Raw genomic sequence first — 14,262 nt, forward strand, 5'->3', positions numbered from 1 at the left:
CAGCTAATTTTTTTTTTGCCCTCTTGTTCATGTAAACTTATTTGCATTGCCATTAAATAATATACTGCACATATTCCGACATTCTTGTTTTCAGCTGCAATAATTTTTTAGGCAGCTGCAGCGGTATGGCTATGGCGGCTAGCATGGCGACCGTAGCAACCATGGTAGCAACCATCCGCAACCGTTTCGGTGTGACGGTGCAACAGTCACAATATTGCACAAAGCTCCTTGATAATCATAAAAAAGTGATTGCAGTTTGCAATCTACTGTACATTAACTGTACATTAAAGCTTTGAAGCGCGAAAAGTAATATTTTTTGTGCCTTACTTGAAAAGCTATCGTCACCACCATCAATTCCGAATGACACTTTATTTTTCCGTGTAGCAGCACGCCCCGAAAGTGTCACTTCACTTGTTCTGGAGAAGTGCACTTCGTTAAAGTGTCACTAAACTTGCCCGTGTGACAGGGGTATTAGAAACCCATGGCCCTAAAGCGTCGCACTAAAGTGCGTCGCGGTAGCAGTGGAGCCCTTTAGCAAGTGGCTCCATCGTGTGTGAGGAAACTTCACCGTGCAAAGAGGTAACGACATGTGATGAGCGTGCAGTTTTGGCGCAATAAAATAATAGAAGATCAAAGCGAATGGAAGCTGGAAGAGAGCGATTAGCACAACGGCGGTGCCAATCAGCGCCCTAAACAACACACAGGTAGGCTCACTTGGCTGGCTGATGCGCAGCCCATAGCCGGCATCATCGCAGGCTGTCACGAACTAAGCGGTCAAACTATCCTTGGAGATCACAAAGTCACAGTTACGAAATCTTCAGGGAATATGTATTTTTGTGTGCCGATTCTAAAATGTCATTTAATTTCATGTAAAACAATTCCTTGCGCACTTATGCACTTTTTATGCTAGTATTTTGCGGAGAGTTTTGGAGAAAATTTGCTGCGGGAAACTGGCTGAAATGCATGCCATTGGGTTCTCTTGACACCAAGGAATACAATAAGGGTGAAATTGTCTTCCTGCCTATCATAGAACTTAAGTTATAGAGTTTTGAAGTTGTCACTTCAGAAATGAGAAGGAAAGTGTGTATTCCTGTTTATGAAGTGGCAGCTTCAGTACCCTATTACTCAAGTTCTATGAGAGCCAGGATGATAATTTTACCCTTATTGTATTCCTTGGTGTCAAGGGAACCCAATGGCATACATTTCAGCAAGTTTCCTGCAGCAAATTTTCTTCAAAACTCTCCGCAAAATACTTGCATAAAAAGTGCACAAGTGCTCAAACATTCTTTTGCGAGTGTCATCACTCAAATAGTAACTTGAATTTTACCGAGCGTAACACCTCAACCTCCATCACAGTCTTGGTGCTCACAAACGCGGATAAATGCAGTGCCTGACACAAGGTTTGGCTCACCTGGAGGATCTTGGTGAACTCCTCATCCATGCGTTCAATGACGGTGAGGATGCACCCTTTGACTCGGTACGGGGGCGTCACCAGAGACTCGGATTCCTCGGCGACATGCTCGCCCACCGATATGTTGCTGTTCTCAATCAGGATGTCGAGACACTTGTTGATGAACTCTAGGCATCTGGGAATGACAAATAAGCCTGACATGAACGAGCTGGCGCCGGCCTCAACATTTCTGTCATTTGCTTCACATTAAGCGCTCTCATAATGCTCATGAAAAAAGTAGCTATCCTATGTGATCGCTGCGAATAATGAGAAGCAGACAGTCCTTCATATTTCATATAAAAAGCAGTGCCAGGTTAACAAACGCAGAATGATGCTTCACCGCTCCATGTGTGCTACACCTCGCAAGGTGAAATGCATTCGCAGAGAGTGATAAACTAGCCTGTCCGAATAGGGTAAAAGGAAGCATGGACAATGTATTCGCAGCACCACGCGTGTTGTCATACTCACTTGTGCCACATCTCAAGCTTCATGCAAGTTGCGATGTTTGGGTTGTAGTCGAAGATGGCTGACACAACAGCAAAGGCAATCTTCAGCTCAAAGCCTGGCCCCAAGTTGTGGCTTTGCGAGATGGTTAGCAACTCACAGAGCAGCTCAATCTGCTCTGACCGGTCAGTGCCCTTCTTGCCACGGGCAGCCATGATTTCATTCAGCTTCTTCAGCACGACCTGGTGGTTGATCTCAGCATCCTTGGCAAACATCTTGGGTTTCTCCTGCACGCACAGATTAGCAAGTGGTCAGATTTTTCAAAGGCACTGCAGATGACTAAACGACTGCCAGCAAAAAATGGTCCGTGGGGAAAAAAAATGCTTAAAATAAAATTTTAAAAACTTGAAACTAAGAGAGGGTTTGCCATATCCTGCGAGTGAGGTGAACAGACTATGTAGCTTCGCTCTCCCACACCATCTAATGACTTCTTTTGCACATTCCGTTCCGAGTAAATGCTGTCTGCATTTCTTGCACTCTTCCACGATCAGCCCTTCAGAAAGTTTTGATGCACACAGTTGCCGCTACGAAGGCTGTGCACATCACGTCATTAAGGGGGGAGCCTGGTCTTGAAAAGAAAATTTTATTAATGGAGTCACAGTTAAGAAATCTTCAGGGATAATGTATATTTGTGTACCGATTCTAAATATGCCATTTAATTTCATGTAAAACAATTCTTTGAGCACTTATGTAATTTTTATGTGTGTATTTTGAGAAGAGCTTTGAAAAAAATTTATTGCACGAAACTTGCTGAAATGTATGCCACTGGGTTCTCCTGACACCCAGGAATGCAATAAGGGTAAAATTATCATCCTGGCTATCTTAGAACTTGAGTTATGGGGTACTGAAGCTGACACTTCAGAAACAGGAATACACATTTTTCTTCTCATTTCAGAAGCAACAACTTCAAAACCCTATAACCCTATACAGGAACTGTTGCAAGTTACCCAGTTAAGGGGGGACACTGGTCTTGAAAAAAAATTTTTTATTAATGAAGTCACAGTTACGAAATCTTCAGGGCATATGTATTTTTGTGTGCTGATTCTAAATATGTCATTTAATTTCATGTAAAACAATTCCTTGAGCACTTATGCACTTTTTATGCTAGTATTTTGCGGAGAGTTTTGGAGAAAATTTGCTGCAGGAAACTCGCTGAAATGTATGCCGTTGGGTTCTCTTGAGATCAAGGAATACAATAAGGGTGAAATTGTCTTCCTGCCTATCATAGAACTTCAGTTATAGTGTTTTGAAGTTGTCGCTTCAGAAATGAGAAGTAAAATGTGTATTCCTGTGTCTGAAGTTGCAGCTTCAGTACCCTATTACTCAATTTCTATGAGAGCCAGGATGATAATTTTACCCTTATTGCATTCCTTGGTGTCAAGAGAACCCAGTGGCATACATTTCAGCGAGTTTCCTGCAGCAAATTTTCTTCACAACTCTCCGCAAAATACTTGCATAAAAAGTGCATAAGTGCTCAAGGAATTGTTTTACATGAAATTAAATGACATATCTAGAATCAGTGCACAAAAATGCATGTGCCCTGAAAATTTCATAACTATGACTAAATTAATAAAATTTTCTTTTCAAGACCAGGGTACCCCCTTAAGAATGAGTTTACACTGTAAAACAAGGAACATGTGGCACTGTACCCTAGGTTGTAATCGGTTCTCTCTGAGAAATTCAACAGCCAATGCTTCCCACGCCAAGCAATGTGGACACGAGATCTGAAGTCACCAGCGAGTGACACAGCACTGACCATGATGAGGGGCACGCCGCCCTTGACTTCCTCCCAGCCTTCTTCATCTTCCTCCCGCCGTTTGTCTTTCTGCTCACGCTTCTTTTCACGGCGCCGCTGCTCCTTCTGCTCATCCTTCTCGCCACCAGCTCGGCTGCAACGCACAGTCAAAAATCCGGTTCCGTTACTCTGTCACGTGCAATAAAAAGCCGAAGAAAAAGTCCACTCTCAGCTTTGCAAAGGCTTCCAAGACACTTAGACTGGCAGCAGTGCAAAAGCACTCGTGCTTTACCTTTCGTAACAGTAAAACTTCGAAATTACAAACACGTGAAACACAGAAAAGAAAAAGAATCACCAGAATGACTTGGGATTCTCAATTTAGAACCACGTTACACTTTGATTTCACACATATACACAGCGACACCTCATTTCAACGAACTGTTAAAAAATTTAAAAATAGTTCGATATAGCCGAAATTCGTGATATAAAATTTCGTCAAACACTGACACTGTAGAAGCCGAATTTAGTCAAAGAAAGAACGGCAACTGGGAGAGACGTTTTCCAGTTTTAGCACCATTTCAAAGCTGGCGGCGGAGACCGCAAGAAACTGAACGGCAAACGACAGGTAGGCTTTGTTGCACAGAACCACAGTACGCGGCGTCAGCAGGTCAACTGCCGACTAGGGTGGCTTCCTCACATTACAGCACTGTCACTTTTTTTGCCACCTCCACTCCATTACAGTCAACGTAAACAAAGGAAAGCTGCTGGAAACGACTGTGTCGCTAGTTCAGGCACTACTGACGGGTGCACCTCTTGCACCTGTCGACAGCGCCCCAGAGAGGTACGAACGGGTGCTGACCGCCTGGCTACCAGCTGTTCTCACCACTATATCTCCTATGACGGCAAATACAAGAAAAAGCATGAACCGTGGCTTGAACATCTGCCACACCAAGACCAGTCAGCCATGAGGCAAAGCCTACCACCTGCCATCTGCACAGGCACAGCTTGGCACTCTGCCGTTCGATATATCCATTTCATGGCACACTGCGTTCGGTACATAAAGTAAGAAGTGCATGTGTTTATTTAGCAACACTTCGATATAGCCAATATTACGTAATACAGTCGAACCTCATTATAACGAACCGGTTTATAACGAAATAATGGATATAACGAAAGAATGACGATTCCCCTTGGTAGCGCGGTCAACACCGGCTATAGCAAAGCTACGGCTATAACGAACCAATCGCCAGGCCCCTCCAAATTCGTTATCACGAGGTTCAACTGTATCCATGTTTGTTATATCGAGGTCCGGCTGCATACTAACTTAATTTGCCTTCATGGTTAATCTCATTGTGTAACAAAGTTAAAAGCGTAGCTAAATTCCTTTGTTACAGCTACTGTTTCATTATGTACATTGCCATCTAGGCCATATGTATCCCACCCAGAGGGCTGCTAGTGCAATAGGCAAACGAAGGTTGGTAAAGAAGCACATACAAGAACAAAACTTAGACAATGAAATTAAAGCGAAACTAGGTTCTACTGCTCATAGGAAATAAGCAAATGTACGAGAGTTACTAGTCCACAAAAATGCCGTTATGCCAGATGCCTTCTAATACAACAGAGTTTTAATTAATGAAGCTTCACAGGCTTTAAACCTCAAGTTTCAAAGGCCAAGCAGAGCATACAGTCAGAACTTCAGCTTGGACTAGTTACTGTGCTTCCACAATTCTGCTGTGACCGACAAAAAAAAAAAAGGGCTGTTCCGCAAAAAGTTAACCTTTCAAACGTGAGAGGCTTGCGCAAGTCCTGTTCGTGTTTTTTTCCCAGCCTGCATGGCATTTAGCAAATCATGCAACACAGTGAGCAAACACAGTCTTATGTGCACTTACTTTTTCAAGAATTTGTTGGCCAGATTTCCGCCATACTTCTCGTCATCACTTGACGACGAGCTTTCGCTTTCATCAGATGAGCCCCAGTCCATGGAATCATCATCAGACTGATAAAGAAGAAAAAAGGATGATCAACAATGCAATTAGATCACAGGTTCTCCAGATTCTCAATAAACTCTCAGATATGAACTATCCACTGCACACAGCATGAAGAGCTGTCATGCATTCATCTGACATGTAATCATTTGTATTCATCTAATTGGTCTTCCATTGTGAAGCACATGAGCTTGCCTTTTTACCCAGCTCGCTCAATAGAAAAGCTCAACTAACATGGACCTTCACCATGACATCCCACCTGCATCCCACTAGTAACCTAATTTCCACGCCGGAAATTAGGTTACTAGCTTACAAAACTTTTATCCGACCTGTTTTAGAATACGCCTCTGTTGTGTGGGACCCTTATACAAAAGAAAACATTAAAACACTCGAAAGTATTCAAAGAAAGTCAGTGCGATTTATTTGTAAGTCATACAGCTGGCAGACGTCCCCTACCATGCTACTTGAGAAAGCAAATTTGGAGTCTTTGCAGCTCAGGAGATACCGCGAGAGGCTTAAATATATGTTCATGATTGTTCACAACAAATTAGGAATTAACAGCAGCAAGTACATTGAGCTCGTCCCGGGTCGTTCGACACGATCCTACCATTCTTTAAAAGTGAAGGAATACTCATGCCACACTGAAACATACAAGAATTCTTTCTTCCCCCGTACTGTGCGGGAATGGAATGTCCTCAAAGCGAATATTGTAGAGGCTTCTACTGTGGAGTCGTTTACGGCGTCGCTTAGGAATTTGTAACAATTTTGCAGCATTCAACATTTCCTTTTTTTTTTCTTTCCCCCAGGGCTCATTTTGACGCGAGATTCGTCTAATATTGTGTAATGTTGTTTCTTTTCATCGTTCTTTTTTTTCGGTATTGTGTGCTGAGTTGCGTGTGCCTCAAGGAGGTTTTTCTTTTTGTCAAAGTGTATTTTACACCCACTCCTGCTTAAGGCTTTGCAATAAAGCCAGCAGTCTTCTGTAAATAAATAAATAAAAATAAAATTATCAGGTTTACTTTATTTATGACTGCAATGACTCAAAGCTAAGAATTTTTAACTAAGAGTTTCCGAAGCCAAACAAGGCAAAGAAGAGGACAGCAATGTGAACAAACATTACAGCAAACATAATGTTGCACTCGTCAACATTTTCGCTAGGCCTTGCAAAAGCATGCTCGCTCTCAATGAATGGCTAGCACTCAAGCAGGTACCCATGCAAGACATAGTACTCAAGGCATAGTACTCAACGACTAACAAAAGCATACCCTCAGAAAAAGCAATAAAAAAGCAAACACTTCCACAGCATTCTGCTTGGCATCAAACGCAAGGTAACCACAAGTGTACTGCCTCACCTCGTCATCAGAGCCGCCCTTCATGAACTTGGACTTGGCGTCCTCCTTCTCAACCTTCGAAGCTGGCTTCTTCTTGAAGGCCATGTCATCATCAATATCAGAATCTGAACAGAAAGAGGAGCCCACTTTTGAGACAACCGAGAGACATTTCTTTTCACTGTAAAAACAGTGCCAGCATGACGCAGTCAATTGAAAAAATCCAGGAGTCAATCCTAGCGGCACCATAAGCTCAAGACTTAAGATTCATAATGTATCACCACAGTGAAGCAACACAAGTAAGACCAACTAGCAAACAGCAATGGCAAAAGGCTATCACAAGTTTTCAACACACAACACACTTGCAGACCTCTACATAGGCTTCAATTTTTTTTACCCAAAAGCAACTCGGAGTTGCTAAGCCAGTGAAAACTCATCAGCGCACATCAACCGCAAACTTTCAAAGCAACAGACACAAAGACAAATGCATGTGGAATTTTTGATGCGTTCAAATCATTTCAGGATGACTTTTTGTTTCCAACATAAATGACTTCGGAGGTCGTGGGTTCGAATCCCACCGGCGGCATGTGGTTGTTTTTTCTTCTGCTTTTCTAATCAATTAGCTTTAAGCGATAACATATTCAGTAATGTTCTAAATTGATCAACACCACAAAATAAATAAATTAATTTTTAAAAAAAATCCCCTGTGCCCCTTGGTTTCTGTGGCTGTTGGCTTCTGTCATATTTAAAATCATGTCGTATGCACAACTTGCACTTCGAGCATAACTCTTAAAATGAAGCATACAGAATAAAAATATGGTACCCCATTTTATAAAAGCACTTGACATAAATGCTTAGGAATACACACGCCAGATCATTCCGAAGTACAGAGCAAGTTACTACCTAAGCTGACATAGCGTAACAATTGGTTTTAGGGCACTTTGCTAGCAGTGCTTCTCACTGCCTCGACGTGACCTCAATGCAAACAACTCCTGCAGTCAAACCCTATCTTGCTATGGAGTTCTCCCCACTGGGGTTCTGTCCCACCACAGACCTACATGTAGCAATGAATTTCAATAATGTGTACCTTTTTCACTTTCTGATGCAACTCCACTACACAAGCCATGTGCCAAAAGAACAAAACAGACGCATACAGATGTTTTTTCTCCCTCGTCAATGATCCACACCCTGCTACGATAAAAGATTAAGACAGAAATTATGAAGTCTGAGTTGTCTGCATAGATTTTCTGGTGACCAAGCAATCATAATATGTATCTGACCTCAAAAGACACAGCAAGCAACAAATTATTCGTTATCTTGTTACTTACTAAAACCAATTTGCATTCAAGAAGCAAAAAGCACCCCGTACTGCAAGCTCAACTGGTAATCGCATGGGCCTACAAACTTTGATGCGACACAAAGAGGCCAGCACTACAGACAAGCTAAAAAGCACAGGCGAGTCTATGACACCAGCACTCCATGCCACCAAAGATCATAGATGCCGAACTGCAAGCAGACAGTCATTTATTCACACTGATCCCTGCTTTTAGTCCGGCCTACTACCCTCTAAAAGAATTGAAATTAACCGATGTCAAAGTTCATGATGTTGCACTAATAAAACTTTTGCAATAAAAGCATGCTCTCAGCTGTGTTCATCATTAAAATGGCATGAAAGCCGCCTAAGACATTTCGAAAGGTTGGTTGGTTTGGTTGGTTTATGGGGTTTAACGTCCCAAAGCGACTAAGGCTATGAGAGATGCCGTAGTGGAGGGCTCCGGAAATTTCGACCACCTGGGGTTCTTTAACGTGCACTGACATCGCACAGTACACGGGCCTCTAGTATTTCGCCTCCATCGAAATTCAGCCGCCGCGGCCGGGATCGAACCCGCGTCTTTCGGGTCAGCAGCCGAGCACCATAGCCACTGAGCCACCGCGGCGGCACATTTCGAAAGAATTAAACCACACAACTAATTACAGCAATGAAATTTTGTGGCAGTCTTTCAACCAGAATAAAAACAGGTTGAAGTGCTGACCTTTCTCTTCATCCTCCTCGCGTTCCTCATCCTCTTCCTCGGGATTCTCCCGGTACTTGGCGATGTCAGCCTCGTGCTCCTTGTTGTACTTTCGCAGCTTCTGCCGCAGCGTGGCCAGCGACTTGGAGTTGTTCTTGGACATGTTCTTGCGTCCTTCGCGGTCCTCCCAGCACTAGCATGGGCACAGAGGCAGGGAAGAAGCTATAATACAACGCTGCATCTCCTTTTTCTTTTTTAACCAATAATGCAGTGAGTTTTCATTAACGTCAACCTGCTTAACTTGAATACCATGCTTATTCGCACACATGATTCAGTCCCATCAACATCAAGTGTATTAGACTCCCTCAATTTGAGCACCACATAACTCAAACAATTTTTCGGTTCCCTTCAAGTTCAAACGACCAAAATATTGATGCACTGATGCAGGCATCAGCTGAAGATAGTCACAGTGGAAACATGAAAATCTACTTTTAACAGTAGGACACAGGACAACACCAAAGAACAAATAGAACTGATAGCTTTGAACGTCAAACAATAGCACAAGGTTACTGCAGAAGATATGCGCGATAAATTTGAGAAACAATAAAAAATGAATTCAAGCCCATGAGCAGTGAACAACACAGGCCATGAAGAATGATATTTTTAACAATGGTGCTTCAAGACAAACAACCTTGAAACGAAACGCACTCCTAAAAGAAAACAGCTGAAATTTTAGAGCACAAAAAGTGCCCGGTTCTACGTCCGACTCTGTTGCTACCTACAGAAAACACAACAATTTTTTTTAAAAAGCTGCACAGTATACATGCTCATACATGCCCAGTACAGCACCCATCTACAGTGCCACCAACAGCGGCGCTTCAGTTTCCCAGAGCAAGGTTTACCAGCCAGTGCCATGGCACAATTGATTTCCAGCCCAGATGTTAGACTGAACCTCATACAGTACCGCTTCACTTTTTCTTCTTTAATAGTAGCAAGCAGTTATCCAGAATCATATCCAGAATCACTGTTTTTCCTTTAATGAAACCTCAATAGATGATACCAATTATTTATGAGCTGCCCTTATATGCTCAATACCTTCAAATACAAGCAGTAAGAAAGCTTTGAGGCCAGGTTCTCCCCCACCAGAACCCCACCCAGCAGATTCAGCACAGTGCAATAACAAGAGAGCAGATCCACACCTCAGTCACAAAATCCTCCAGCTCAACAAGGCTGCGGATGAAGAACTTTGGAATGTTGCCACCTTCTTCCTTTTCAATCACCGGCTTGGCCTTCTGAAAGGCTTTCGTCAAATTTTCAAAGCCTGCAAAGCAAGAAAAGAGAAAGTGAACAATCTTTCTCAAAAGTTATATGTAGACATGAATAGAATATATTAACTATAGCAGCAAAGTGCAGCATTATTCATCATGAATCTCAACAACTTGTACAAACACATAGTTTCTGACCCGAACCCAAATGCTGTTTGCATAAGATAAAACCAGCAGGTGCTGTACAAAAAGCACTACAGAGGTGCCTCAGAAACTATGGCAGCAGCGCTTTCATGCCCTCACCTCAAACGATGTTTAAAAAACAACTACATGATGTGCGCTCCCTTTAGAGATCAAATTTCAGCGGGGCAAGAGTCATGCTAGACACCTGTCTCACCATTCAGACAGAGGAATGTCTGTATTCTGGGTATTTTCAGATTCATTATTCTTTAATGTGTTACCCAAGGGTACATGTACAAAACCCACAGTAAAAACTTTATGGAACGCAATATCAGAAAAAAAAAAAATGTTTCATTGCCATCACTACACGCTGCCAGGAATAGTTAAATGTAGCCTAATTCTGAATGCCATGAATTGCAGAGTGCAGCATTAAGCCTCAATGTCCACACCCTGGATGGAAATAGATTTCTTTGCCAAACTTATGTTCCATAAAATTTTCACAGTCGGTGTACACTTGACAAATGGTGTAATCTTTCCCAACGCACGCACACAGAGAATGCAATGCCTCCACATAAAGTGCAAAAATAGTGTGTATTAATTTATATGCAGGAATAGAAGCAAAAATTGCTAGTTCACCTGTCAGCCATGCGACACGTTCCTCTGCACAGTTTAATGCAGGCTATTTCTGTGCTGCAGAAAACCCCTTGCAAATTCTACCCTTTGCACACTGACCATATCATCCAACTGCTACGCTAATGCATACAGAACACACAATTAAAAGCAATGGTTAAAACATAAAATGGCCTCCAACAAACAAAGACACTCACCTGTTAAAAGTTTGCTCATGTCCTTAATCTTTTTATGATTCTTTATCTGTTTGATGATGTCCGTGAGCTCCTCAAACCTAAAAAGTAATCACATTTCACATCACCTGTGAGAATACATGCGAGTACGTGCTCATACACAGGTGCTGCCCTTACTGCGGGCTACAGCAACATTACAACTCATGCATGACGTTCCTCACCTCTTTTCTCGCGTGCTCCGGACAACACGCTTCGCTTCTTCTTCGTCATCGCTAAAGGCATAGGCCCTGTGTGGGAAGGCATATAAATAGCGTTTTAGCGTACTGACTACGTACAATGTTTTCAATGCTGAAAGAAGAAGCAAGACATACCCCTCATGCTTTGCAAAATTAAAAGACGCACGTCAAAAAGGAAATGTAGCCTCTTTTCTTCAAGAACACCACCTTTACGTCACTCCAAAAGCACTTGTCGTATCACTGGCTCGCCATGGAAGATGGAGCGTCGGTTTGTGCTTACAGCCCATTACACCATCTCAATAATGACTAACTTCTTACATCAACCCCCAATCTAGGTCACATCAGACCATAACTGCTTATTCTCCTAGGCTTGTAATAACAAGTTAGAAGCTGACAGCAGTTAACTGTAACGTGGTTACCTTCTGACATTGAGAAAAGATTACTTCCTGCCAACTCTTACTGAATTCATCATGAAGGCATCGAATACAAGAACAGTTAAACTCTCAAGCGATATTGATGTTGTGAAGCAACGTCGGTAGTGCTTTACTCACCAATGTAATACAGCAACATATTAGGTCATCGCGCACTGCGAGCACATGAGTAATTTCGTGGCTAACGGCATTAGCAGTTGGAACTGCAAAAGTTAGCTGGACGTGACGGTGCCGTTGGTATAATAATCCGTGAAGTACAAGTGAGAGAAACAAGTTCTACATTTAGTATGAAATATCAACTCACGATGTGATGGCCGCTGCCTTCTGGGGGATCTGCTCCTCCTCAGATGACTCGGACTCGGACTCGGAGTCCGATCCGGTGGCGAAAAATCTGCTCATGTCAGGCGCTTACCTGGGTTGGAAGCAAACAACGCAAATGTCATCCCCTTCGGTAAGACCAGAGTGGTTGTCCAAGGAATTAAAGCATGCATTCTCGTCGACACTTAGGATACAAAAATGAGCTGGTTGTCCCAATTATTACTTTCAGTTAGATCATGACGCAACGGCTGATATTTACGGATTATCTGTATCATATTGCGTCAGCACCCGGCATTCGGTCATATGGCGTTCGATGTGCGTACAAGACCTCAACGCTCAATGACGTTGAAACAATCTCCCTATTAACAGGTTAATGATCTATACCGCAATACCTTTCCTGACGGTTGCTGACATACGGCTAGCAACGTGACAGACACCTCAACAATCGCCGGATTGTAACCTCTTATGGCAGACAGCTAATTGCCCGAGAGCCCTGTCAGCGGCGCTGAATAAATCTCAAACTGCCAAAGCATAGGAAAATAATAAGGACAGCGTGCATGTGTGATATGCCGCTACCAGAATCCACACGTAACCATTTCATGAATGGGAGCAGATCCCAAGTTGATCACGCCGGTTCCATGCCGCCGCTTCGACATGAGCAAGCCAGTGGTGTGGGGCCTTTCAAACCTCAGACGCTAATTGCGACGGCAAAAAAATTTTACAGGGCACTTGTATACGTAAACTATACTTACTTGCTAGCTCGCAGGAAAAATCCAAAAACTCGGAGGCAGGCCTAGCAAGACTGGAAGCACGACTGCAAGTGCAAGCGTCAGAAACTAAAGACAAAAAAGAAAATTTCTCCTCCAATGTTGCTAGCACAACTGTGGCACAACTGCAGATATGTTGACAAGGCGACCACAGCGCCGAAGCACTTGACAGGGAAACAGCACAAGCAGTTTCGAAGAAAAGACTTCATCGAATTTCACGAAAAGGAGCATTTACTACTGAGGCATTTTCGAGACAACTCTGGAGTTATATTTTATGCTGCTTTAGTGTTCGGCACCGCTGTTGTGAGCGTGGACACTACGAGCACAATGAGTCTGAAGACAAAAGCAGACAAAAGTGCCAGGATACACCCAGCGTTTATGAGCAACGCAAATGCTTCGGAGCTGGTATTTGTGCCATGCGTTTGTGCAAAGCTTACAGGAGGCACTACATGTGCAGACATCGGCACAAATTTAATTAGAACAAAAACGAGCATAAACAGTGAATTTTTCTTGCATACTGTCAGTTGCCAGATACCTGAGAGCACCGGCCTTTTTTTTATGAGCGAACGCGGTGCTGACTGTTGTAACCATGATGTCTGGCCGATTACGGCTCCGATATGGACAGAATTCCACACAAGCGAGTTAAGGAGAACCACAACCAATACTATGCAAGCGTGGTTGGCACAGTGGATTCGTGGTGAAACTATGGCATCAATAAGAAGCAGTATTGTGGAGGTAAAACTATCCACACCGATGCTGTCAGCCGTTCATCACAGTGACTGACATGACGTGATTGCCCTTGGGCCGGAGGTTTGGGTCATAAGTCCCTTTGGCAACACCTTTGATGGCACGCTCGACGTCTTGGCCGAAGTAGACGCCTATGACGACCAGCACGACAGAGACGAGCAGAACCATCACCACAGTGAAAATGTTGACAACGAAGTCGGGGATGATAGGCGGCGGTCGCCTGTCCTGAATGGTCATCACGTCCGGTATGCTGTCACCGAGGGATGCGTCCAGTTCGTGCATGACGGCACCGTTGATTGTGCTAAAGCAGGAACAGGCTGAAAATGCGCTTCGAGGGGCAGCTAGGGTGGTCCCAGCAGGGCTGGAACGCACGAAGAGCCAAAGGGAAGGAAGGGTCCTAAGCTGCAAGAACGAGCTATGCCGGCCAGATCACGTGACAACGCCGGCACGTGCTGGCGACTTCTTCATGGGGATATGGTTGTATTTACAGTTTACTAATGC

The 14,262-nt window shown here is 43.4% G+C and overlaps 1 protein-coding gene across 1 annotated transcript in view; it reads right to left on the reverse strand.

Moving 5' to 3' along the window:
* The window catches only part of eIF3c (eukaryotic translation initiation factor 3 subunit c), a 29,442-nt gene extending 16,287 nt beyond the window's left edge, over positions 1-13,155 (reverse strand). The window contains exons 1-11 of the mRNA XM_089574372.1: positions 13,000-13,155; positions 12,234-12,341; positions 11,484-11,549; positions 11,287-11,363; positions 10,214-10,335; positions 9,036-9,207; positions 7,027-7,130; positions 5,579-5,685; positions 3,711-3,843; positions 1,919-2,181; positions 1,412-1,586 (exon numbers count right to left, since the gene is read on the reverse strand). Of these exons, the coding sequence (XP_089430498.1) occupies positions 1,412-1,586; positions 1,919-2,181; positions 3,711-3,843; positions 5,579-5,685; positions 7,027-7,130; positions 9,036-9,207; positions 10,214-10,335; positions 11,287-11,363; positions 11,484-11,549; positions 12,234-12,328 (1,314 nt within the window). The 5' untranslated portion in view covers positions 12,329-12,341; positions 13,000-13,155. The remainder of the gene's footprint in view (positions 1-1,411; positions 1,587-1,918; positions 2,182-3,710; positions 3,844-5,578; positions 5,686-7,026; positions 7,131-9,035; positions 9,208-10,213; positions 10,336-11,286; positions 11,364-11,483; positions 11,550-12,233; positions 12,342-12,999) is intronic.
* Positions 13,156-14,262: the final 1,107 nt, after the last annotated feature.

Source organism: Amblyomma mixtum, chromosome 2, assembly GCF_055824585.1.
Source record: "Amblyomma mixtum isolate Tamu chromosome 2, ASM5582458v1, whole genome shotgun sequence".
Taxonomy (NCBI): Eukaryota; Metazoa; Arthropoda; class Arachnida; order Ixodida; family Ixodidae; genus Amblyomma; species Amblyomma mixtum.